This window comes from Panthera pardus, unplaced genomic scaffold (genome assembly GCF_024362965.1).
Source record: "Panthera pardus isolate Hobbes unplaced genomic scaffold, ASM2436296v1 HiC_scaffold_6, whole genome shotgun sequence".
Lineage (NCBI taxonomy): Eukaryota > Metazoa > Chordata > Mammalia > Carnivora > Felidae > Panthera > Panthera pardus.
In genome coordinates, this window is record NW_026526991.1 from 122277455 (window position 1) to 122305373 (window position 27919).

Here is a 27919-nt window from a genome sequence, read left to right on the forward strand (position 1 = left end):
ATTAGGATATTTTTTTAAAGTAATTCTCACATGTTAGTAAATTTTAGAAATTAGAAAAAGATGAGGACCAGCATATGACTTACATTACTTCCCCCCCTCCCCCAACCTTTTTATTCTGGATTTACAGCAACAGAATCTTTCAGTGTCCACAGTGATCTGGAAATTCACTTATAATAACAAGTTTTGAGCATTTATTTCTCTAGACATAATTTGGTCAGTCGTATTAAGTGTGTTACTGAGAAGTCAATGATGATGTACTTGATAAACGTGTTTTAGAGAACTGATTCAAGAAATTATCCCATTTTACTGGAATAATTACCATCTTCTTTGCAATAATCACTGTGAGAGAGGTGGTCAGTGGATGGCTTAAAAGTTATGTCAGGTAATAATCAGGCAGATGCACTCTGATTTCAGCTGAAAGTAGAAGATCGGCTTAATCAAAACGTTAAGTAACATCAAACTGCCTGATAGGGCTGTGATAGAGAAGAAAATTACAGACGCACTTGAGGGTCTCCTAGGTTGAGGCTTTCTGGTTTTCAGGATTGTCTTAAGAGAGCTTGCTCTCTGTGTGCTTGTCAATATTCTATAGCCTTAGACTTTGTAATCAAGGCTTTCAATTGTGTTGCCATAGTAACAACTTGTATTAAATAATTATGAATGCTTGCAAAGTCTGGGTTGGTCTGTTAGAAAGGGAATGAAGGGAGGCCTGATATTCCAGTTGGGGGCTTGTTGTGATTTCTAGGAATACTTTAAAGGGGCTGTCTTTGCACAACTTCACCAAGTTTTCCAACTGGTGCACAATAGACCTGTGTGACTGACTTGATCAGCAGTTACCCACGGGAAATCACTCACTGCCCCTACAGGAAAACTGACGTAAGGCACATCACATCAGTAGGAACTTTGGCTTGACACATTTAAACATTCCGACTCTGAAATTTCCAATTTTCAATGACTTGAGGCAGTCAATTTTTTCTCAGAAGCACGATAAAAAATCAGATATAGAAATAGAAATATCAGAACACAGAAATAGAAAGCTCATCCAGATATACTTAAAATTAGATGGGCCAAACTTCAACTTCTGTGCATAGTTTAAAGGCGAAGGTGAAGGAACAAGATCTGTAGATGTGTGAAATGCCCAAGGTAGAGTGTGATACTGAAGTCGAAGCTTAAGTCTCACCAGCGGGCAGCTATTAGAGCAGCGAAGCATAATTACCAATTATGCCAATTTCCAAGTTTCCAGAGATAACCAATCTTCTGATCTTCTTTCAATAAACTGGTAAAACTGAGAGATGGGGATATAGGCACAGATGATGTTGGGTTATAACAGAACTGGTGACTTTTACAGTCCCTTCCAATTCTAAGAGTTTATGATCCCAAGTCTTATTGTAAGAAGAAGAAGAAGAAAAAAAAACACCTTATCTATAATAAAGTTTAAGTGACAAGAGAAAGAGAAACATTTCTTTTTTGCTCCTGATGAATTTTGCTCACTAGGTAATCCGGTAGTTTTCTCGACCCCAATCTAGGGACATTTGGCAATGTTGGGAGACATCTTTAGTTGTCACAGTCTGTGTGTGTGTGTGTGTGTGTGTGTGTGTGTGTGTGTGTGTGTGATCTACTAGCATGAAGTCATCAGAAGCTTCCAGCATGCTGTCAGATGTGCCCTGCAACGCATGGGACTGTTTCTACCCCACCCTCCCACAAAGAATTCTGGGACCCAAATGTCAACAGTGCTGAGGTTGAGAAGACCTGAGACAGTCTAATAAATGACCTAAACACCACACACATCTAACGAAAGCGCAAATGCTTCTTTAATACACTGGTGCTTCGGGAATACCTTACAACTATAAATGCTGTTAATTCAGAAAGCCACACCGGGAATACTGGAACAAGAAAGTGAACCACTACATCTAGTCGGAAAAAGTTGCAGGGACCTGGCAAGTCCTCCTGGGCGTGCGTGGGACAACTGTGGATGAGGAACTTTTCATCTCGTGAATGAAGCTGACACACCATTTGACACAGAGCAAACAGTACAGATGTGCAAATGATGCATCGTATTTCCGAAACATTCTTCAGGCAGATACATAGTTCCCTATCTAAGTATACGAGAGAATTGGAATTGGAAATTGGACAGAGTAATATGGATCTGGTCTACTTGCAAGGTTGTGTTTGAGAATTCCATCGTATTGCAGTTATCGGTTGACATGCCCAATCTCTCACTATTTGTATTTATCACTATATATCATAAGATCCAGCATAGGAACTTGGTTCTAGTAGGTGCTCAATAAATATTTAAGTGAACTGAGTGGTCGAATGGATGGACAAATAAAGGGATGCATCAAACTGCTCCACAAAATGTAAAGTGCTTTGCAAACACAAGGTAATATGAGTAGGTCATAGGTAACGCCACAGACCTCATAATATGTGTTCAAGAAACCTTCCTAGGGCAAAAATGTTCAAATAGTGTCAAAAAGCAAATAAAGATTGTGATAATATATGTTGTAAGAAAATACGCTATGAAGATTCTTTGTTTTTAGGTACATTTAGGAAGAAATGAAACAAAAGTAGAACAATTTTAAATGACAAAAAAATAAGTAGTATTGCTGATAGATGGCCCCAGGTAGGGTTGCTAGGGCCACGCAAAACTACATAAAGACACTGCAGTAGTGAGAACTTGAAATCACTGGTTGTTGTAACGATGGCATTATTCTTTTTTTTTTTTATTAAAAAAAGTTTTTTTCAAGTTTTTTTTTTTTTTGAGAGGGAGAGAGCGAGAGAGACAGAGTGCAAGTGGGGGAGGTGCAGAGAGCGAGGGAGACACAGAATCCGAAGCCAGCTCCAGGCTCTGAGCTGTCAGCACAGAGCCTGATGTGGGCTCGAACTCAGAATGACAAGATCATGACCTGGGCTGAAGCCGGATGTTTAACCGACTGAGCCACCCAGGAGCCCCAACGATGGCATTATTCTTAAGAACATGATAGAGGAAGATCAGTCCAATGTTCCATGTTATATGACAGCAGATTTCCAATATCACAGATAAAGTTAGCCTTCAAACAGACTGTCCTCCTAACTTGCTTGGTCGGCCTTCATTGCTGATAAAGGGGTAGAGGTGTAGGCAAGATAAGTGTAACATAAATTCCCAGTCAGGAGTTTTAAGTTCAACACCCAGTTCCGACACTGGGAAAATTACCTTATCTTTCTGGGCACCAGTTTTCTGATCTGTACGATGAAGAGCTTGGGTGAGCTGAGCTGCCATCATTCTGGCATATGGATGCCGATGCCAAAAGAGGGGAGGGATGGGAAAGTACAAGCAAGAGCAATCTTTGGGAATTAGTAAAGCTCATTGTAATAGAATATCTGAAAAATGTCTGAGGAAATATAGAGAAAAATAACATTTCGAGGAGGAAGAAACCCTAACCCGTAGGATCTGTTTCTCAGTGAGTCTTATTTAAATATGAATTTCTTGTCATGGAATGACAGTGTCTTGAATCAAGGCATGGATTTTAGCAAAATTTTTTCTCAAATGGGCACTAGACTAGGAGACATAGCCCAACTTACACTCTGTCAAGGAAAGGTAATGACAAGAATTTTTTGCCCCAGAAGCTAATACATTATACTAATCAGAATATATATTATCTGCAGATTAGTAGAATTTAAAATAATGGTAATCCTTTTTTTTTTTTTTTGCTTTTGCAAATTTTTACATTTCAGATGAAGTCCCATGTGTTTTTAGATTTTAATGTGGCAGCCCTTTAGATTTGTGTTACAGGGGTAAAATAAATATTCGTGTTTGAGGTATTTCCTTCTAAAGAGAAGCCTACTGGTTGGCTCCTGGGCCTCCCTCTGCCGTAAAGAGTAAACTGGGGCATCCCAAGAAACTAGAGACACTAAGTGACTAATGTAATAAAGAATCGAGCTAGCCGAAGGATACCCACAGGGACTTTGTCATGGCAGAGAAGTAAAAGTTGGGACAGACGTGACGTAGAGGAAATACGAAGAGAAAGTATTAAGATGGGGAAAAAATTTGAGCAATTTCTCCTTTGGCATTTTCTCCAGACATGTATCGATTTGATTGTCTTTGAATGCTTTTAGGATTGATGGACTTGTTTTCTTCTGAATGCAAATTTGTGCTGATGCTGGACCAAGGATGTGCTTTATGTGGGTTAACATTGACATAAGGTCTTAAAAGTCTGTACATCGGTACCTTAAGCCAATCTGCATAATAATAACCTTGCAAGGGAGACAGAACAAAAATATTTTTATTTTCCAAAATTGTAAATTGAGACCTCATGGAAGTTAAAGTGATTTTTCCCAAGAGAACACAGTGGAGACTCAAAGCTGTGTCAGCTGGCATTCTTTTCTTCATACCATGCTGCCTTTCCGAGATCAAAAACACTTAGATATCCCCAAGAACTTCCAAATCTTCTCTTTTTCTTCCTTCTCCTTTTTGTTCAAGGAGAGGGAATGAAAAGGAAAGACCTCTACAGCACTGAGTGGTAGAGTTTTTTTTGTAATGATGGGAATGCTACGTGTTGTCCAATATAGAAGCCAAGAAGCCACATGTGGTTATCGAGCATTTGAAATATGACTAGTGACTGGAGAACTGAACTTTTTTAAAGTTTAATGTTAATTAAACTTAAGTATCCACATTTTGCTTGTGGAGATGATACTGGACAGCACAAGTCTAGAAGCTACCTGTGAGAGAGAAGCAAATGCCCTAGGTATCTCAAACTAAAATAATAATTGGGGGTAAATTGTACTTTATCATTGAACTTTAGTTTTCTGTTTGTTAGTATATCTTAAAAGTCCAAATGCTTCACAAACAAACCAACATTGTGGTCAGTGCCATCTGGTTGCCTTAAGATATTTTTCCTTGACTTTTAATACCTTTAACTAATCACCAAATGTTATTTCCTCTGTAGCACCATCTACCTGATTTCTTCAGAAGTTTGTATGTATCTTTTGCTATTCTTACTTTTTAAAATTGTTATTCTCTCGCTGCTATGTTCATAGTATTTAAGCGATTTACAGATGCATCCTTTCTAATACATAATGTATGTAAAGTCCAAAGCATCAATGTCCATTCTGAATTTCCAGAAACATCATGTACGTTTGCTCTTCCTTTGCAGTAAATGGGCACCAGGATCAAACCAGAAATACAAAACAGAATAAAAATTTCAGGAAAAAAAAAAGGGATTAGCAAGCCTTTTCCCTTTGCCACTAAAAGATTCATATACAGCAGAAACTTCTTACCACCTTCAACTTCTAGTTTCGGGAGGAAGTTTTCTCAACACTTCCAAAGTTTTCCCTGTTATTTGGTGCTTTAGTTCACTGAACAATACAGAGTTTTATGTTTTTGTTTCATTTTGGTTTTGGTTTGTTTGTTTACAGAATTGTCAATTCTTTTAATAGAAAATGGAAGATAAGCTCTGAAGGGAATAAAGAGAACACTGCTAGTTCAAAGAACTGTGTAAGGAGTTGGATATGTACACAAGATTTATAGAACTGTCAATCAACTGCTGTTGGAAGCCACGCCTATCACAGAAGCTAGTGGAAGAAGCGTCATCTTATCCTAAAAGGAATCGTCTACCTGTTCCTTATGTCTTTGTAGAATACCAGTTGCACCAGTCACAATGGCATGTCATTTGGTTATTGCTAGCCGACCAAACCTACTCCACGGAAATAAGCTGGGATATTTCATAGAGACTGAATGCAGCTACAGCAGAGATTGTCATCACATCCTTCAATCATCTTGCTTGCTAGGTTTTTTTTTTTTTTTTTCTTCAATGATTAACTAAGCAGGTTAGGAAAAAAAGTATCATCCTCATCAAGTATTTAAAAATGTAAAGCAAAATATATGTGATGGGAGATGGCACGAGTTTACATCAGACAGCTGTGAAGATAAACTACGATACTCTGTTAGTAGACTGATGTCGTTCAAGGTAGACACTGGGTACAGATGCTAAGCGTTAGTAAAGTGCTACTTACAATACATCTCTGCTTCCGGATACCTGAATCTGCAAATGTGGGACACTGGACCCTATACGCGCCTGCAACTTCTTGGCACAGGATGTCAGCTTCATGGGTCGAGATGTGGATGAAATTGTACACACAGTACCTGAATTTCAACTTTGGGAGCTCAGTATACATATTAACCACTTTCCTCCTCAAGCGATGCCTTACTGTTTCTCATTCATGGAGAAGTTTCAAAATCTGGATTGTGATGACGGGGCAGATGACAGATCCATCTAAGGAGCATTCTGCTTTATTTAGCCAGGGAGGGAAGGGGTTGATATGAATGAAAGAGTGGCTCAAATAGGCAGGAAAATGATCGGCACTGCGACTAATTGAACCAACCACTTTTGCTGAGCGACATAAAAATATTCTAATATTAAGGATTATTTTACAACTCTATGGAAGTATGCAGTAACGCACTTTGCATTTGTTTTGTCTTGATGACAAAATGCACTCTTTGAGTCACAAGAGCCTGCCTTGTGTTAGTTATAAACAAAAATATATTTATATATATATTTATGTAACTACTATGTGCTTTAAAGAAAATTACTGTATGATTCAGCAGGGTTCTTTCATTCTTTTTATCGCCAGGGATATGCTGACTTGAATGGCTTTCTCAGGCAGGAATCGACAATGAAATGGGCCTTTAGTACTGAACCGGCACAGAGTAAAAAGGAAAAAAAAAAAGCCAAAAATCCCCCATATGTTTAGAATTCCTTAACATTTTTGCTTGAAAAACAATTAAGGAGGTCTTTGTATTGTTTCCTCTTGTTTCCTTCAGCCAAGAGCAACTGTGGCTTCATAGGATTTCATAGTTGGGAAAATGGAGGCAACGTTTCTTTAAAAATAATGAAGTGTTTTATTCCGAGGCAGGAGAGCTGAAAACCTCACGTGCCACTCCCTCTCTCCTAATCCTTAGCTGAGTTTGGCAATTCTGTCACAGCCCATAGAAAGGACATTCATTAACGAGGAAGAGGGAGGCATAGTGTGAACGTCCTGCACGGATAAAAGATTCATTCTGTAAAGTAATGAACTTGTTGGGACCATTGGATCTAGACCAGAAAAACAAAATCCTTTTGCCACACGTCTGGTGGAAAGATAGAAAATCTCTCGTTTTATGTTTGTTTGTTTGTTGTTTGTTTTTGCTCCTGCAGGAGTCAGTTATTTTTCTTAGCAATCTTGAAACATTCATCATTGCTCTTTTGAGAGAAAGGGTTCAGGCTTTGGAACACCGTTATCTTTGAGACATTAGAGAAGAATATTTGAAGCAAAGGTGTAGATCCCTCATGAACTAAAGCTTTATTATTATTGTTTTTCTCGATCCCTTTGCAACCCTGCACCTAAGCCAATAGCACTGTAATCTTGTCATACTTCTGATAAATCCACAGGAGATGTTCTGAGTGAACTATAGATTCATCCCATTAGGGAATTCTATGTTCAGCGGTCAGTGGTACCTTGCATAAACTTTAGTTTGTTTTTTTTTTTTCTCCCCTTCCTGGGCTGGGCTGGGCTTGTCCAGAAATCTCCTCTCCTTCAGGCTACAGCAGCTTAGGGCTCCTGTGTGTGTGTGTGTGTGTGTGTGTGTGTGTGTGTGTGTGTGTTGTATGTGTCTTAAAGGTATAGGCAAATTTTTAGTCTTAACACCTGTAAGCCAGCACTGGTGCTGTTCTGTCCTAGAAATTTTAGCACTGCTCTGATACAATGAAACCTTCTTTCTCTCCAACTGGTTCAACTTCAGCATAGGCAGGATGACCAGAACCTCTTCGAAACTTCATCGCAGGCCATCTGCTTGGGCGTCTCTGAAACAGAAAATGCAAAAATAATGAATACCAGGGTGATGGGCATAAGAAAAATAGTCGCCAAATATTTTAGATGAACCTCTGAATTAAATTTTGCATTGCACCGAATTATGTCATATTAGTACCAAAGCTGGAATTACACAGGCTTGCATCTTGATTATGATACTGTTGGCACCTCCCCCATAGGAATGACAGTTTCTCAAAGTCACAGTTTACGCCTCATGCATATTTATGTCTAAAAGATTCTATAAGTGTCTAAGTACAACGAGAAAACACTGAACTGTATTAAAAAACAAATCTCCTGAAAAAAAAAAACAACAAAAAACAAATCTCCTGAAATATATAGCCACTGACATGTCCTCTTCTCTAGAAAAAAAAATCACTTCATTTTATTTATTAATTTGCTCGAAAACACAAGGCCATACAGTTCTGCACCGTTCTTAGAAGTGGGCTTCAACTTAGGTGCTAGACTTTCTGGCAAACAAACTAAAAGGAAAATCACATGATACCTTACGAAATTATTTATAAAGCTGGCTTCCCATACGTGACTTTTTGTGCTTGAAAATGAACAGATGTCGTGCCCTGAAAACAGAATCCAACATCAGAGGGCGTAGACAATCTCAAGCCTATGAACCGAATAATTGCACAGGTAGACAGTAATCCTAAAATACGGTTTATTTATTCTGACAAAGGAAGTGCACTTCTCCCCAGCGCTCTGTCCATCAAACAAACCTTCTCTGATTTACAAATAGAAGTGCTGAAATGAATTATTAAGTTATAGCAGCAAAAGACACTAAAACGCATGTCACGGCCCCAGTGACACTAGAAACGATTATTCCATTTATCAGAGTGCCTGCCATGTTGGAGTATATGAGACAATGAGTACTGAAGGAGGTTTATTTCTGTCTACAATTTATTTCTACCTAAAGAATTTTAATGTGAAAAATGTTAAATATCAGTGTAGATATACTGGCACTTGGCAGCTTTCTAGATTTGCCAGTTCCATTCCACGGGCAATGATTAATGGGTGTAGAAGAATTTTCACATCAGGTAGGAATGAGTATTAGCTCTCCTTTCTGGAAAAATACCAATCAAGGCAATTACATTCCGCCTATTACTAATATTATTTACTGCCTATGTAACATTATGTGGTCAGAATGTTTTATATTTGTTAGCCGATGAAGTCCAACAGTGTAAGTGAAACGGAATGATCCTTATTCTCCAGAAAAAGAAGTGAAGACAAAGAGAGGGTGTCTTTGTTGGAGCTAAAACTCATCATCGATGGAAAAACACTGAACATTTTTAGGGAGATGCACACTGTAACTCCTGATCACTCCGGCATGTGGAAAAATGTCAATCTGCTGCTGTGCTCAGTGGTTAGAACCCCCACTTTGGTTTCAGTTCCTTCATAATTGGGCTTCTGGAGTATGGCCGCCCTCGTCCTTCTCTTAGTCAATAGCACCACTATGTCTTTGCCCTTAATCTCTACCTGTCCAGCTGGCAAGTACAGCCCTGTGAACGAGGCCTAATGTACAACCCAGCACACATAAAGACACTGTGCTGTAGGTGACTTAAAAAGGTGCACAGGGGCACCTGGGTGGCTCAGTCGGTTAAGCCTCTGACTTCGGCTCAGGTCATGATCTCGTGGTTCGCGGGTTCGAGCCCCGCATCGGGCTGTGTGCTGACAGCACAGATCCTGCTTGGGATGCTCGGACTCCCTCTCTCTCTATGCCCCTCCCCCTCTCGCACTTTCTCTCTCTCTCTCTCTCTCAAAACAAATAAACTTAAAAAACAAAGGTGCACAGATGATCATCAAAAAAATAAGAGACAACAGGTGCTAATGAAGACGCACTGAAACAGTGCCTTGTGCAATGATGGTGGGATTGTAGTTTTGCGCAGCCACCTTGGAAAACATATGGAGGTTCTTCGAGAAGTTAGAAATAGATCTACCATATGATCCAGCCATTCCAGTTCTAGGCAGACACCCAAAGGAAATGAAAACAGGAGTTTGACGAGGTATCTGCACTCCCGTGTTCACTGCAGCATGATTCACAATAGCTGAGAGGCGGAAATGACGGAAATGCCCATCAATGGATCGGTGAGTAAAAAAGACGTACGTATACACAAGGGAATGTTACTCGGCCTCGAAAAAGGAGGGTATCTTGCCATGTGCAACAACACGGATGGATCTTAAGCACGTTATGCTAAGTGAGATACGTCAGAGAAAGACAAGTACTGTATGGTATCCCTTCCATGTGGAGTCTAAAACGGGCAAACCTGTTAAAAAATGAAACAGTGGTTAATAGGAGATGGAGCTGGAGGGATAAGACTGACGGTGTTAAGCTTGTAACAACTGTTAAGCTACAGAGATCTAATGTATAGTATATTGAATATAGATAATACTTACTGTAAGTATAAAATGTGCTAATATTGTGACAACCTTTTATTAATGGATCATAGCAGCGTGGTATACAACTTAAATTTATACAGTGTGACATGTCAAATTTGTCTAACTAAAACTTTTTTTTTTTAAATAAAAGGAGCACAGTTGTTGAAATGATAATGATGGTGCTTGTGGACGTTAGATTTTATTAAGCTCTTGGCTGTACTCCATACTTTACCCTAGGTGCTTCACAGACATAATCGCATTAAAATGCAATGGAATCATTTACATTTTGCACAAACATTGCTGTAAAGATAGCAAATGGCAGGGCCAAGATTTAAAATGAGATTCTACCCACTTCCAATGTTAATTCTCCTTACTATAACATGTGGGTCTTCAAATCCAATGGTTTCTGAGTACAACTCATGTGAAACCTGTGACCATGGTTCTATGTTTGTTTCAGTCTTAAACATATAACATTACCAGCAACTTCAGTATCCCGTTAATAAGTCAGAATCATTAAGTTGATAATTTTCTGTCTTAGGTGAAAGACTGGAGGATTACTGGTCAAGTCTGTCGTGTGCTTTGTGAGCTCATCACAGAGGTACTCAAAATAGAAAGTGCAAAAATGTCGGACAGTGAAGTTTCCACTCGTAACGCAGTACAAACTTATTTTCTGAATTAAATGCATATCGTAAGAAAAAATTCTCTTAACTTGTTACTACTCATTGTAGGAAAAAAAAAAGAAATACCCCAACAAGATTTAAAATGACTAGAGAGCTCACCATTTACAAGTACTTTGGTTCAACTATCGGTGTATGTCACTTATATCCATTTCTAGGAACATGAGATCACTGCACATAAATCACAAAGATTTATAAAATCTTTTTTTTTTGCACTTAAGCACACACTGAAAAGTATTTACAAACTATCCCTGTACAGTATTATGTTAAATATCTGTAGAGCATATTACCTCTAACTGAATCATTTATATAGTCAATTTGATTCTGAGGCTTCCCCCCGCCCCAATTTTTGGCAACAGAAATAATCTTATAATGAGTATTTTTGCTGATAACCTGATGCGAATATCTCTGGTCAGTTCCTTTTATAAATGCTCAAAAGTGGAATTATTGGGCCAAAAGAGAACACACAAATTATTTACTAAACACTTGAAATGTCTAGTATGGTGCCGGTTGCTGTGTTGAAGGACATGTGACCAAAGAAAGTATAGAACACGCTTTCCATATGGAAGACACAACCATTTCAGAAGAAAGGGACTTTCAATGGAGGTTGAAAAGGTAAGATTGAACACAGGTGTCAAATAAACATCCTAATGATGAACAAAATAGAATAGGTATAATCTAGCCACAAAATTACTCAACACTAGTATTTTATTTGTGCAAAAGTGAAAAAATTATAATTGCTTCTACAGACTTCGATTAGATTAAAAGGAAGGGCATTTCTCCCCCATAATAATACCTTAAAATTTATAACAAAATCCAACGAATGTCACACACCAGAGTCTTAAAAATTTGATCTGATTTTACATTCCTTGACAGTTCCTTGATATCTCAATCTTAGCCTTAAAAACGTTGAACAAAGAGCCGTAACGTCACCACAATTCTGCTTCCTTTCTAAAATGCTTTCACATATCACAAATCAAGTAATGGTCTTTAAAAAAAATTTTTTTTTAATCCTTATTTATTTTTAAGAGAGAGAGACAGAGTGTGAGCAGGTGAGGCGCAGAGAGAGAGAGACACACAGAATCTGAAGCAGGCTCCAGGTTCTGAGCTGTCAGCACAGAGCCTGACTCGGGGCTTGAACTCATGAACCATGAGATCATGACCTGAGCCGAAGTCGGACGCTCAGCCGACTGAGCCTCCCAGGTGCCCCCAATTAATGGTCTTAAATAAATCACTTTGTTTCCTCGTCTGTAAATTAATACCTGAAGGTTTTTCCTCTAAAATCACAGGACCCTTGGGGGGAGCCTGGGTGGCCTCAGTTGAGCGTCCAACTTTGGCTCAGGTCATGATCTCACGGTTCGTGAGTTCAAGCCCCGCGTTGGGCTCTGTGCTGACAGCTCTGAGCCTGGAGCCTGCTTCGGATTCTGTGTCTCCCTCTCTCTCTGCCCCTCCCCTGCTCACACTCTGTCTCTCTTGCTTTCTCTCTCTCTCTCCAAAAATAAATAAACATTAAAAAAATTAAAAAAAAATCTTTAAAATCACAGGATCCTCATACCCGCTTGCCTGAGATAACTCACTTTAACACTGGGGAGACAAAAAGGACTTGAAAAACTTTTCCGTGTCATGGTTCTTCTACCGTTTTCCCTCGTGCCTCCCTCCACTAACTTTCCAGGATTCCTAGATTTAATGGAAATCTATACAAATTAGTCCTAGCTGAAACTGCTTTTTTAGGTCAATCTGCAGTTCAGAGATTTCCTTATGAGTGAGAAAAACAGGGTAGTTCTAGGACCGTAATGGAATGACTGATGACTTAGTTCTCACAGAAAAATCTTGAATGTTGCTGGTATAGTATGAGGCACCTATCCAGAAGACAAGAAGTCTAGAAACCTGGGTATGATGTCTGGCTTTGCCATGAAGCATGATGGGTCACAACCTGGCGTTTATACTTCTTACTCGAGGCTTTAGATATGTCCAAATCTGTGTTCTTTTTAGAATGGCTAATTCACATTGTTATAGAAACTGATAGGGGCCACGGGGTCACTTGCTAACAGAGCTGGATGTACGCTGAAAATTGAAAAATTCAAACCAGACCGTAATGTTAATTCATTACAGGGATTCAGGATGTCGTGCCTTAAAACATTGCTGGGTGTAATGCGTGGGTGATCTCTACTTCCATTTCTGAGAATTATTTATGTGATTAATCACATTCAGGAGTACATGTTCATGTAGAGACGTCGGCACTGGCGTGGGCTGTGCGAACAGGTATTTTCCCTAATGACTCCCTCAGAACTATTAATTGAACCGTCATCCAGATCGGTCTCAATGGTCTGTGGCAAGATAATTAGCTGAAATATCCACAAACAAACCTGCAGGGCGCCCTCAGTCAGCAGCGTGTACAGAACTGCACGCAAAGCAGAGAGATGTTTTGTGGGTTAGATGAGCTCTGGCAAGGAGGTTACTAGGTGGGAGCGTTAAAGGAAAGGGGCAAACGTGGCCATTCGAGGCCCAGATAGAAAACACCAGTGATGTGTGATGGCGCTTGACAAGCAGTCGTTCCGAAACTGTTAGTGTTTCGGGCCGTTTCCTTCGGTGAACTGCAGGGAAGGGGACAGAGGCTGGGATGGTGACACTGGCACAGCATCACAGACCTGGCACGTCCCAGCACAGCACTGAGGCAAAGCCGTCTGTTTTCGCTGCTTCTCGGTTTCCCCGCTTGGGAGGTAAAAATGAACTAGATTGCTGTTTCTCAAACTTTTTTTTTTCTTTTTTAATTAAAAAGAAAAAAACCCTTAAGCCACTGAGCCTTTGCTCCCATGAAATGTTACCTGGAAGCCCCACCAGCAGCCTGGAGAATAGGTTTCTCTTCCTTGTGACGACAGCGCCCTGCTTGCACAACCCTCCCTGAGTCCCGAGGGAGCCTCTGCATCCCATACTATCTCAGGGCATGTTCTGGCAACTATCGAACTAAATGCACGTTTCTCGAACTTAGCTCTGCATACAAGTCACAAGGGATCTCATTAAAGCGCAGATTCGGATTCAGGTTTGGGGGGAGCCCTGGGACCCTGCATTTCCAACAAGGTCCTAGGCGATGCTGACACTGCTTGTCGGTCCACACCACACACAGTGAATAGCAAGCGGGGATGACGGTCTACAGGCTCTTCAAACAGGAGCATTCTTTAAAAGTGGGTGGTTGAAGAAATATTGATGTTTGATCTCCTGTGTGTCTCCAGTGGACCTTTGTGGGAACTGAACATGCGTGCACACATCTGGGTCAACCTCTCCATACGTATTTAGCTGTGATAACACCGAACTGTCCAAGGGGAGGGAATTTCTTTTTCTTTTTCATTACTTCTAAATGCAAATTATTCTCTATGCCCTTTAATTTGTGTTGAACGTTCTTTCAACACAAGTTCTATTAAGTTATAAATCTGGGCTGCCAGATTGGGCAAATGAATATTACAAAACACCAGTTAAATTTGAATTTCAGATAAACGGTGAATAATTTCCCAAAACTATACTGCATCAGGCATACTTCTACTAAAAAATACTCGTTTATTATTTGAAATTAAAATTTATCTGTGTCCTATATTTTATTTGGCAAGCCTATCTATAGGGAAACACAATGGCTTCGGGCCCCGGCCAGTAAAACTTGTAATCTAATTAAAATAAACTATTCCTATTTGGGGCTGTGCCTCCTTGTTCCATGAATTGTAAGTCACTTTTTCCTTAAAAAGAGTAACTCAAATTGATTTGTCTGTCTTCTGCTGTGGCCAAGAATTACAAGTAATAACTCTTGTATGAAGCAGAGCCTGGGTGTTCTTTTACATATTTTCAGCTCATTTTCATTGCTTTTCTTCACATGGAAGTTGTCTTATTGTCCTATAGCTGCCTCTTCTCCAACCTATAATCACCACTTTCCATGGGTATGTTGTCTTCATTCTAGAACTGTCCTATGGATGATCCTGAAAAATCGGTTAGTATCCTCATAGTGAGTACATGTCCAAGATGAAAATTATCTCAATGCAGGTAGAGAACAGCTGTCCACTGGGATTAACAAAATCATCATATTACTCACGTCATTTTCCCAAAGCTAAAGTATTTATTTTTTAAGTAGGTGTCATGCCCAGCATAGAGCCCAACACGGGGCTTGAACTTGTGAGTATGAGATCAAGACCAGAGCTGAGATCAAGAGTAGGATGCTTAACCGACTGAGCCACACAGGTGCCCCTAAAGCTAAAGTATTCTTAGAATAAATGTTACGCGACATCTCCCTCCTCTTGAAGACAACATTATTTTTGGTAATAACCATAAAATGAAATGAATAATAGTAATGGCCAAAAGGGAAACGCAGACAGTTGAAAATCTTCCTGTTTTAAATTTCTTAGATATACTCATGCCAGTGACAAACATTACAGATGAAAAATGAAATAAATGTTACCATAAAAAAAGAGAAAACACAAATGACTTAATGTATTTTTGAAAAAAAGACACATGAAGGAATACTGCCAAATGAGTCAACTCTGCAATGTTCAAGAGAATGATCTGTGCTTTGCGGTAACAGAAAGGAAGCAACTAAAGTTCCCTGACTTCACCTTCTCAACCACAGTGTCATCCTGCTTCACTTAGAATCTGCTGTTTTATTTATTTTTTTGCATGCGTTTTTATTTTCTTTTTCTCAAGTTCTTATTTGAATGAGAATCTACCGTTTTAACCCAGACATATGTGGCGCTATATGGGTTGGAGACCCGCTAAGCCTGAACACGCGCAAAAGACTCCAGATTCCCATGAGTTTATTCCCTAAATGAATGCATGTGGCTGAGTCTGCGATCAGGGGTTAGGTGTGTGTAACCCGGAGTTCTTTGAATTAACTTCCATATAGAAGACAGTATTTACTAAAGGATATGTCATAAAACTGTACTAACTGGAAGTTTACATATAAACTATGTTGGTAAAACTCGACAGTAACTGAATCAACTTGCTAGCGATGAGAGGAGCAAAAGATTTTGACACAATTTAGAATTTCAGGCACACGGTGATGATGAAACACTAACCTGGTTTTAGCCAGGTTTATTATAATTATTCCATTCTCTATAGACCATGCACCCCCTTATTACCTGCAGCAGGGACAGATTGGTCTCAATGCCCTTCCCTTGGTTCACCTTGTGGTGCACAAGGAGACTGAAAATAAGTGTTTGTGCTGACTTGCATAGATCTTGCTCTATTGTTTATGCCCCATGAGGGACACAAGCTTCCAGATTCTTGAGTGACAAGCTTTCTGCTTGACTTCCTTTCCTCCTCTTGACTTCAACTCATTATTGGCCATCTTGTTGCCCCAAGCGAGGATGACGGGAGAGAGTGACTATTAGTTAATGCGTGTGGCTGTAAATGCATTCAGTCAGCCAATAAAATTACTATACAAGCACCGATATGTAAGACACAGCCCTGAACTCAAGGCATTTATAGCATATTCAAGGAAAATAAGATATTTGCCTACAAAAGCTTGAATAGGAGCTAACCAACAGTACAAGCTATAAATGCACGGAGAAGAGGTTTGAAATCAAGTATCTGCTTGCTGAAAGTATCTGACAATGAATTCCATGCATTTTGAGGAAAGCGGTCTTCAACTGAATCTGGGTCATCGTAGACGCTTGTGGGCAGACTGACTATAAAGACAGAGAGCAGAATAAAAGTCCCCATCTTTTGAAAATATCCACTTCTACGTCTTCTATACTGCTCATTCTCTATCTCATCTCTAAACAGTTCCCTCCACAGCCTGGTCTCTAAATCCTTCAGATTGTGGGTCACCGCCTTCCATTGGTCTCATCCAGGCTCTACCCAATTTCTGCCGGCCTGAATTCCATGGTGGCCCGCCAGTCACCTTACTGCCTGTTCCCTCCTCTGACGATCAATCCTCATTGGTATGACAATCAAACCCAATCATAAATCCTCATCCTCTATGTTTTCCCATTCCAGACCCTAAGCAGTCCCAACGACTACAGAAAAAGGTCACATGTTCAGATTAACCCAGCCACAAAGAATCACACGCTGTTAACTGGGAAGTCAGTGATTACTTTTCTCTTGTTAAATCCTTGTGATACATCCAAACTCCATCCAACCCCATGCTGCCCTCCCTGAATCTGGTAGATCATCACCCATTTCTTCCCTGAGAAGACTAAGCCTTTAGGAAGACGCTAATCCTTTTCCCTTTCTCTTCATTAATGCCTTTACATCTACTCATCTTTCGTCATCCGAAATGAAAAGACGTTCTTCCTCTGCTGCAGTTAATTGCCTCTCCTACTCCATGTTGTCTGTGCTATGAAGTTACTTATCCCTCCCTCCTCCGTTGGCGCCTTGAAACACTCCTTTCATTGTTTCTTTACCTCGTGCCTACGCTTCACATCAAAAAGCCCTGTATTTGATGTTTCTTTGTATCTGCAGTACTATACCTCTTGAGCGTCTGACTGAATCCACTGCCTTCACGTTTCAAAACCATTTTTTACAGGCTTCATTCAGTCTGGCGCCTGCGCCCTTCCCTGGATCTGCATTCTCTCCTGTTACAAATGATCTCATTGCCAAGTTAGTACCTTTTTTTCCCCCTCATTCTGTGGCTTCTCTAGAGCACTTTAAACAATTCTTTTGTGTCTTGTCTATTTTACTTCCCTTCTTAAACTTTCTGCTTTATTTATCTTTTTAATGTTTATTTACTTTTGAAGGAGGGAGAGACGGAGCCTGGGGGGCAGGTAGGGGAGGAGCAGAGGGAGAGGGAGGCAGAATCCGCAGCAGGCTCCAGGCTCCGAGCTATCAGCCCAGGGCCCGATGTGGGGCTTGAACTCACGAATCATGAGATCATGACCTGAGCGGAAGTCAGATGCTTAACCTACTGAGCCACCCAGGTGTCCCCCCAAAATATTTTTTTAATGTTTATTTATTTTTGAGAGAGAGAAAGACAGAGCATGAGCAGGGGAGGGGCAGAGAGAGGGAGACACAGAGTCCCAAATGGGCTCCAGGCTCAGAGCTGTCAGCACAGAGCCCAACACAGGGCTCGAACTCAGGAGCCGAGAGATCATGACCTGACCCAAAGTCGGACACTTAACTGACTGAGCTACCCAGGCGCTCCTCCTTTCCTGCTTTATAAACACTAGCTGTTAACGTGCCCTATCCACGTGTTACCCACACATTTATCCACAAACGCTCTAATCTATTTCCCATAGCATTCTTCTTTATTCTCTTGGGTTTCAATTTCTACTACTGTGACTTCCATTTTTGCTTTTTCACCTGACCGCTTTATGTCAATCCATTCTTTCTCTTCAGTTGATTTCTCTGAGAGGGTCATCTGTGATTGGACCATCAACGCAAGACAAACATGCTTAAAGTTCATCCCCTCATTTTCCTTCCTAAACTAATTTCATCTTCTGATATTTCTAAATCTGTTGCTAAAAAATGTAATTTCTCAGTTGCTCAGATTTTGTGCTTTGGAGTTACCTGTAATCCTTTCTTCTTCATCCCATATATTCAGTGCGAAGAATCAGGATACCCTCCCCACCTTTCCCACTACTCAGCTATAGGGGTTTTGGCAATTGCTTCGTTTCTTAGAATCTCCGTTACCTTATCTATAAAATAGGTTTGGAAGAATGCCTGCATTTGCAAACCTCATCGGGACCTCATCGGGAAGTAGGGAGAATCAAAGATCATTGATTGAAAGCACTTTCTGACACAAAGCAGGTGAAAATTGCCAAACCCTATCTTCTTCCTCCATGTGGCCCTCGAGTTGGCCCCATTCTGTTCCTGCACCAGTACCCTAATTCCACCTGCAGCTGTCACCTGCACGTGGACTGCTGACACAGCCTTGAACTCTCCTATAAGGGCTTTTTTACTCTCCTAGCTTCTTCTCCAGTCCCCTCCGTACCACCATTTTCAACTGCTTCTTTATTACAAAATTGATTCGCGTTGTTTGTAGAATCAAGTACGGATTACATAGCTCTTTGTTATTTATTTTATTTATTTATTTAATTAATTAATTAATTTATTTATTTATTTAGAGTGAGCACATGGAAGGGGAGGGGAAAGTGGGGCGGGGAGGGGGAGAAAGAGAGAGATTGAGAGAATATGAATTTTAAGCAGATTCCACGTTCAGCAAGAGCCCGACACGGCGGGGGGGGGGGGGGGTGGGGGGGCTCTATCCCACAACCCTGGGATCATGACCTCAGCCAAAAATCAAGAGTCAGACATTCAACCAACTGAGCCACCCAGGCGCCCCAGATTACATAGTTCTTTAAAGCTTGTCACATCTAACCTGCATCTACATTAAAGTCACCCCCATACCAATGCATAGATATCAAGGTACAGTTGAGTAATTTGCTGCTTCTTGCCCTTTCTTGATTTAATGTTTTTAAAAAATCATACCACACCTACATCTCTTCTATGTGGAATGCCGTCTTCCCTTCCTCTTTGCTTAGGCCCGGCATAACATTGGTTTTTTTTCAGCATGCCCCTTAAATTCTACCTCTTTGATAAAATTGCCCCTGATTAATCTCCCTCTCTTTCCTGTGAATTTTATAGTAATTGGTTACATTCTTTATTCAGCATGGAACATACCTTTGATGTTCCTTTTATTATTATTAAATTCACATGTGGCTATTCGGCCTTTAAAGTTTTTATGTTCTGTATCTCTCCATATGTAACAAGCAGGGAATATGAGTATACATAGGGCGACCATATGATGGGTTTATTGTTCAAATTAGGACACTTTTGAGAGTGAATGGGAGTTGCGTTAACAGCTCTATCACACAACAGACATAAACTGGGGCAGTCCCATGCAGACTGGGACGGATGTCTACACCAATTATAACCCCTCTGCGATATTAATACCATCTACCAGATTGCACTGTGCAAACAGGGGCTCTAGTTTTGATCGATTTTCCGTGACACAAGCAGAGAAGATTCCAGTCTTCTTTTGCATTAGTCTTAATTTATGATACCGTGTTGATACTGCATTTGGCAGTATCTTTTTTTTTTTTTTTTTTTGCTACAAGCAGTTGTTTTCTACTAAAGTAGAGTAATAATTTGCTATGAGATAGGCACATCGCCCTGAAGAAGGTAATTTGCAGTGAGTGTGAAAACAGGCCAGTTCACTGGTACGCAGTGACTTGGTTAAAAGGCGAGATGCTGCTGCTCTGGTCATAAATGTACTCAGAAAAGTGGTTTACAACAATAAGCCTGGCTGGGTTCCTCAAGAGGCTGTTCTCATAAAGTTACTTGTATCGGGAGCATCACTGGGTTTCCGAGGGAGGTCAAGGAAAAGCTGGCAAATTGAGCTGTAATTAACCGTGACCTTAGGAATGGTAAACAGTGAGCTATTTTCTGCCCTAGAGGGGTGTGTGCTTTAATCCACATTTAATCACAAGATTAGGAAATAGCCCAGCGGAAGAATTTATACCGCCAAAGCCAAGAGGGGATGCTATTCATTTGACAATTTAGAGTAATGCTTATCCATCAAACCAGGGCAAAAATAGAACTATAATATTTGACTGGCGTTTTATGACATGTGCTTAATGTGTGTGTGTTGAAATGAAAGGAAAAGTTTTAGAAAAAATTTGGAAGGTAGATAGCATACCTTTTCCGTATTTTAGGTACTACATTGAAAACGAATATCCGTCATGAGGTATCTTTTAAATTTGAGAAGCTTGGTCTATTTATTTTGGAATTTTGGATACATACTATCTCTTGTCAAACCAATGCAGAAACTGAATTTAAAAATGCTTATGATCCTGAGAAGGGGAACAACATAGCATTAGCAAGGCAGAAAAATAAAAGCTAAGGAGTATGTGCTGTAGAAGATGAACTATAAACGTGTTACAGATGCATTTATAATGACGTTTACATACAGTGTTACAACTGAGTAATATCAGTGTTTTATCCTTTATTTAGGGCCTCCAGCAATGTTCACTACTGTCCTTTACAAAGATTTAAGTAATTTCCACAACAACTTGGTTTGAGGGAGCAAGACACTGATACTGTGATAAGTACTGATCACCAATATGATATTACGTGAGCCAGGTTATAGTCCTGGAAGTAACTCCCATTTTTTTCAGTATTTTAAAAATGAAAAAGAGAAACAAAATAAGATGTCTGAGATATACCCATCAGAACCTATAGAAATGACTTTTTATTGCACAATTGATGATATTATAGCCAGGGGTCGAGAACATGGTTTGTGAATTGTTTATGACGCTTGTTCTTTTCCCCTTCCTCTTATTTGGTAACTCACCCACACTTGCTTAAGAAAAGAGGGCGGGTATGGGAAATCAAGGAACCTTTCTGATAAATCCAAGAAGGTAGGGGTGGTTAATAAATGGCATTTATGCAACTTTTGGCTGAACCTAATGACTATTAACTTTGTTTTTCTTTAAAAAAAAAAAATTCCAGCATAATTAACGTACAGTGACTAGTGACAATTTTTTAAAAAATAGTGCTCACAACACTATGCTGATGGAAGACGAAAGAAAATTTGGTTTCAATTCATGGCTGGGTTACACAGAGGGGTTGAGGAATTGACCCAAATTCACAAAGCTAGTAAATTAAAAGCTAGAACTACACTCTTTCTACCTCATTTCGTTGGTTCCTGGTTCCGTTACCAAGAAACCAAGGTTTCAAGCAAGTCTCTTCCCGTCTCTCGTTACCCACGTTCTCGTGTATAAAATAAGAACGCGGGTTCTCTACTTAGTAAGAGCTTACGACTTCCAGTCTGCTTTAACACCTGATAACTATGGGCCAGTAACTGTCAAAAAGGGCAATATTTTTTATCAACATTATCTTCTGCATTTAAAACACTGCGAATGACTCAACGAAAATATTCCAATAAGATTTGCATTAAAAATGTGCGAATTTGTCAAATCTTGTAACATCAAAGTTGCCATTTAAAGGGCTGTTTATATTTTCAAAGTATACAAATGTGTTTTCCAGGGAAATGGGGTTTAATTTTTCTTTAGGTGAGACAGATGAGGCAAAAAGTTGTGAACTTGACTTTTGTGCATTTGATTTTTCTTTACGTTTCCCGCCACCTTCAACTTCCTATCATTTCATGATTGTGTTTATTGAAGTTCCACTTGGATTATTTTAGATGAGACTATTTATTCAGCAAGTATTTGCTAAGCATTGTGCTTCTCCTTGGGGACAAAAACAATAAAGAAGACAGATACACTGTCCCCTGGAGCTCCCACATTGTTATTACAGTTCACCAAGAAGTAAAATAAAACAATACTCACAATGAGAAAAGTCTGACTTTGTTTTAAAGTTCCCTTGAAGGAACTGATCGGTCAGTTCTACCTATTAACCAGAGTTAATAGAAAAGAACTTAGGTCTTAATATCTGGTTACTTATCTGTTCCACTGAAATGCCATACATAAATCATTTCATTTGAAAAATAGATGTATAGTAAATTTTCCAATTACCCCAATTTATTCTGTTAAATAGATTTTACAGTTGGTAAATAAGAATTTAAATCCAAAAACATGATAATTGTTTAGGTTTTTAAAATATATTTTCTTCTATGTGCTCCTGTCATTTTTCATAAATATCTTCCTCATAAAATTTTCTGTCATTATAGTTTTTTCTCCAACAATTTCATTTCTTTTGCATTTGGATTTGTCCAATATCCTCAATGGTTTTTAATCCCTCTAGCTCCTATGTTTTCTAAACAAATTCTAATGCAATTTTGTTGGTTGTCAAAACACATCCAGCTCAATGATTTTCTTGGATTTTTCATTATTCTAATGAATTTCTTACATGGTTTTACATGCATTAGATGGTAACCATTTTCTCTATTAATAACCCTTCTTTTTAAATTTTGTCAATGGCTTACTAAATTGAAGTGGCTTTCTTGCTCACATAATAATACAAGACAGTTTTTCTTATAGACAGGCACCTTCCTTCCATGCATGGATCAGGCTTCTTCCATTTTGCTTCTCCATTCCCTAGGAATCACACGTATCCAGTGGTGAAACAGGAGGAAAGGTATGTAAAAGGCACATCCAATTCTTAAAAGCCTTAACTTAAAAGTAGCACAAACCATTTCCTGGTGGTGATTAGTAGTCATGGCCATGCTCAGATACAAGACAGAACAGGAAACTTAAATTATGCAATTACTTACCATTTACCACTATCTACTATGGAATTGGAAACATGAATTACCAGTACATAAAAAAAAACTAGTTACCTGTCTGCACCACACATACCCATCCCTTTGTAAGGATTTATATGAGGCTGAGAGATTTACAATTGGAAGACACTTAGTGCAGGATATGCCAGATCAAAAACTATACTAAATAAATGATATCTACCATATATAAATTATGCATATTATTATATAATATATGCCCATTATATAAATTATAATTATAACAATTATAATAATAATTATGAATGTATTATATAAATTATATAAATTACAATGAGCATATACAAATTAGCAATTCCATTTGCCTTTTAATTGAGGTATAATTGATAGAACATTATTTTAGAGGTATACTAGCAACTGCACTTAAAATATATAAATGGAGAAACCTAGAAAAATATTGTAAACATTTTCTAAAAATTTCCAAAATGTTTGTTGACAGGTGAAGCCAGCTGAAACATGAAATGTGAGTTACAGCAATGGCCACCTTCAAATGTACAAAGCGCAGTCATATTGGGAAAGTATACAGATGCATCCTGAGTGGTGCCAGAAGGCTGAACTGAGTTCGCCAGTGCTTGTTTGATATCTCTGTTGTCATTTTGTTTGTCTAAATCTCTCTAATTTTCTCAGGAAGGTGTCATAAAAACAATATTACCAGAATTCTTGTATGTTGATTATGGCACTTTAGGTTGGTATCGTTGAACATAAAGCCTTGGTCTACATATTCTTTCCTTTAATATTTTTATCCCATTTTCCTCTGGCACAAAAAGTGGATGATGAGCTAATTGATGTTCTTTTATAAATCAGGTGTTCCTTTTGTCTGAGGGTACAAAGGATTTTCTTTCTTTGGGAAAAAAATCACTCACTGATTTCAGTAGAATAAATCTTAACATTGGTTGTTTTGGGTCAGTAATCTCAGGTACCCAGTGAGTATTTTCAACATTTAGATTTGTTTTTAAGATTCAAGAACTTTGAAAAAAAAATCATAGTTCGGGGTATTGCTTGATTGATTGCTTTGGTTTTTCTTCCTTAGGGATTCCTATTATCCACATGTTGGATCTTCTTTGCAAATCTTTAAGATTTGTCATCTATCATGAAAGAAGTTTCAAAATGAAGTCAGCATTGATAAGAGAGCCGCCTACGCACATCTCCTGCTTCACTCCTTGGTACACCATGAACTTTTGACATTCGTCATTTGCAAATTGACCACCTCCTGGAACACATCCTTCTACTTTGGACTGAAACAGAGATGATGTAACACTTGTTAGCTAAATAGCCAATCGTGTATTAGATAATCAGTTTAAACTCTGCCAGCACCAATCATAATGCTTTCAAAACAAGTTATGTAACTTTGTAGTTTTTGCTTTTATAAGCCTGCACTGTCTGCAATTCAATTTAGAGCACACTTTTCATTTAGGTCATCTCTATCTCCGGGACTGCAATCCCTAAGACCCCCAATAAACTCTTTTTGATGCTTTGTAGACTCGGTCTCTATGGACTCTCTCAAATTCTTTTTATCTCCTTTTGTTCTTTTCAACTAAAGGAGATTTCTTCCTTTTAACCCTTTATTTCTGCTAAGTAATTAAGAATTATGTTTACTTGCTCTTCTTGTTATTCATGTTTTTTTCCCCTCATTTCCAAAATGATTTTTTGATGTCTGCCACGATTTTTATTTTTAGTCTACATAATGCCAATTTGAGTTGTTCTTTAATGCTTTGCATCATTTTCTTAATGCTTTGTAGCTAGTTTTGAAATAGTACTTTAGAATTTTTATTAGATTCCTAAAGCATGTCTTTCTGATGTGCTGTCTTTGTCTTAGGAATAGTATTCTGCCCTTTATTTTCTTTAAATTATAGTATCTTTGCATTGGACTTCCACCTCCAAAATTTTCTTTTGTTCATTTTTATGTGAATTTAGTTTCTCTAGACTTTTAGAAAGAGGGTTGGTTCAAGTAACATTGACAGCTTCAGAGTTCCCTCTTCTGTTTCTCTTCAGTGGTGTTAAAAACATATGCTTTCTGAAATTTCCTGACTCTGTTTCCTTCTCCAACTTTCCTTCTCCAACTTTATGATTTTTAAGAAATCTCTGTTGTCCCTATGCTACTCCATTTTTTAAAATTTTTTTACTTAAAAAAATTTTTTTTAATTACATTTATTTATTTTTGAGAGAAAGAGTGAGACAGAGTGTGAACGGGGGAGGGGCAGAGAGAGAGGGAGACACAGAATCCGAAGCAAGCTCCAGGCTCTGAGCTGCCAGCACAGAATCCATAGCAGGGCTCAAACCCACGAACTGTGAGATCATGACCTGAGCCGAAGTTGGACGCTTAACCTACTGAGCCACCCAGGCACCCCTACTCCATTTTTTTTTAATATGAAATTTATTGTCAAATTGGTTTCCATACAACATCCAGTGCACATCCAACAGGTGCCCTCCCCAATGCCCATCACCCACTTTCCCCTCCCTCTCACCCCCCATCAACCCTCAGTTTATTCTCAGTTTTTAAGAGTCTCTTATGGTTTGGCTCCCTCCCTCTCTAACTTGCTACTCCATTTTTAAATGTTTATTTATTTATTTTGAGAGAGAGAGAGAGAGGGAGAGTGGGGGAGGGGCAGACAGCAAAGGAGTCAGAGAATCCCAAGCAGGCTCCCAGCTGTCAGTGCAGAGACCTATGTGGGGGCTTGAACCTACAAACTGTGAGATCGTGACCTGAGCCAAAATCAAGAGTCAGACACTTAACTGGCTGAGCCACCCAGGCGCCCCCTTATCCTACTCCATTTCAATTCCACTCCCAGACTTTTCTCCTAGTGTGGGTGCTATCGTGGCAGATGGCCCCTGGAAAGTCAGTTTTGAGAGTTCCCTAGTCTAGACCTCTCTAGCCCCTTTAGAAACTTGTACACCGGTCCCTTGCACTCACTCACAACTGGAGTTGGCCCATGCCCTTCCCATTTTCTGCTACTGTTCTTCCATTAACCTGTTGTATTTTCCAGTCAATGCCTATTGGCTGTACTGTGGGCCTCCTGTTTTCAGGTCTGCTTGCCAGGTTCTTTTCTCACCTTTTGTTTCCTCTCACATAGATACTGACAACATTCGGTTCTGCGGATATTGACGGTTTGTTATTATAGGTTGTATTGGGTGGTTCTTATTTATGTTTTGGATATAAGTTATCAGCTAGTCCTGTTGTCAGTGTTGTCCGTAAGGTTTTGGTTTTGACATCCCGTTTGTCCTGTTTGTATCTGGATGTTCTGAAAGATAAAGAATTTATGCTGCTACTGAAAGGGCGGGCCTACGCCAGCCGACTCCATCTTGTTCTGTGTCCTTCACCTTGACCACGCCTCCTCCCCTTGAGTAACCTCCCGCTCACCTGCCTAACAGGACTCGGACCCTTCCCCAGCCAATCGGCTAAGGCCACAGCCATTACCTCACCAACTGCCCCTAGGCCCCAATAAAACCTTTTTCCTTTTGAAACTCGCTCTCTCTCCCCAGTATCTCACCACTGCGTTGGTGCAGGTAGGGGATTGAGCTCGAGCTAGCTCGAATAAAGGCTCTTTTGCTTTTACATCGGACTCGGCTCCCTGGCGGTCTTTGGGGATCACGAATTCTGGGCATAACAGCTACCACCACTACAACTTCCTAGAAACTTCCATTAGTACTATCTTTTGATATCTAAAGGACTCTTTTCGCACTTACTGTTAAATTGCATCATTTATTGCTATACATCTATCACCATATTGATTTGAAGGAAAATATTACTGAGAATAATTTAGTGCTGTGTCTACTTTTCATCGGAAAAGAAAAAAAATACATAAGCAATTGTTCTCTGTGCTGAGATGAATGAATATACAAATACTGTAGTTCCATAAGGGCAGCAAGGCAAGGCAGAGATTTATCTGTCTCTCTATAACTTGGAGATCAATAAGAGATAATGATATACTTCCTTAAGTGGAGATGCATGGAGGAGAGCTAACCAAAGAGCTGCCTGGTCTCCTCCTGGCTCCTCCTGATCCAGAGTATGGATTTACATTCTGTTCTACGTCAGGGAAACAAATTTGCACCTGTCTGGAATGTGACTCAGCTTCATTATTTATGGAAACATGGGAGTTTCAACTTGAAGTCTGTGTTTGCTATAGCTAAGAGAATGGGTGAGAAGGGGGAAAAAAAAGCACTTTGCCCTTCAGCAGTGATTATAATATAGAGATAAAAATGATCACAGATTTAAATAAAATAGGAATGGGAACGATGCCAAGTTAACTTTCAGAAAGTTTTCTTTAATGCAAATACTGAAAAACTCCCTCAGGCTGCTTGGCAGAACGTGAGAGAGAAGGAAACGAATAGCAGAAGTGATCTTGAGTGGCCAGGGCTTACACGTTACACCAGAAGTTCTCAGAAGAATCTTAGTCTTCCGAGAAAGGAAGAAAAAGATGGGGATAGAAAGAAAAACCACAAAAGCATTTATTTGTACGTGGAGAATGTCAAGGATGCTTTGCCTCTCCTACCTATTTAAAGAGAGCATACGTATATATTTAACTGTCAACTTCTCTTGGTAAAATTTAGGAAATGCGTTTGCAAAGAGGACTATCGGAGAAAGCAAAGGATAGCACTTTGGATTTCTGTGGCTCTTTGTTAGTTTCTTCTGTTTCAAGTTAACCCTTTATCGGGAAAGATTTGTTTGAGGCACTTTATATCAGTTGATACTTTTCTGACAGATTCCTTTGTTTTTATGCAGACTTTTAAATCAAAACAAACCCATGCCTGGCTCCTCCTTCAGTGACATGAACATGAAATCTAAGGCATCACTCAATGCTATGAACTCCCTAAAAAGACAACAAGTTGAGTTCCCCCTGCAATTATGACTTCATAAAGAATTACATTC

General features: G+C 39.4%; 1 protein-coding gene across 1 annotated transcript in view; it reads right to left on the reverse strand.

The window, feature by feature from the left end:
• Window positions 1-4240: 4240 nt before the first annotated feature.
• Window positions 4241-27919, reverse strand: part of PLXDC2 (plexin domain containing 2) — a 448391-nt gene continuing 424712 nt past the window's right edge. The window contains 1 exon segment of the mRNA XM_019460620.2: window positions 4241-7811. Coding sequence (XP_019316165.1) covers window positions 7695-7811 — 117 coding nt within the window. The 3' untranslated portion in view covers window positions 4241-7694.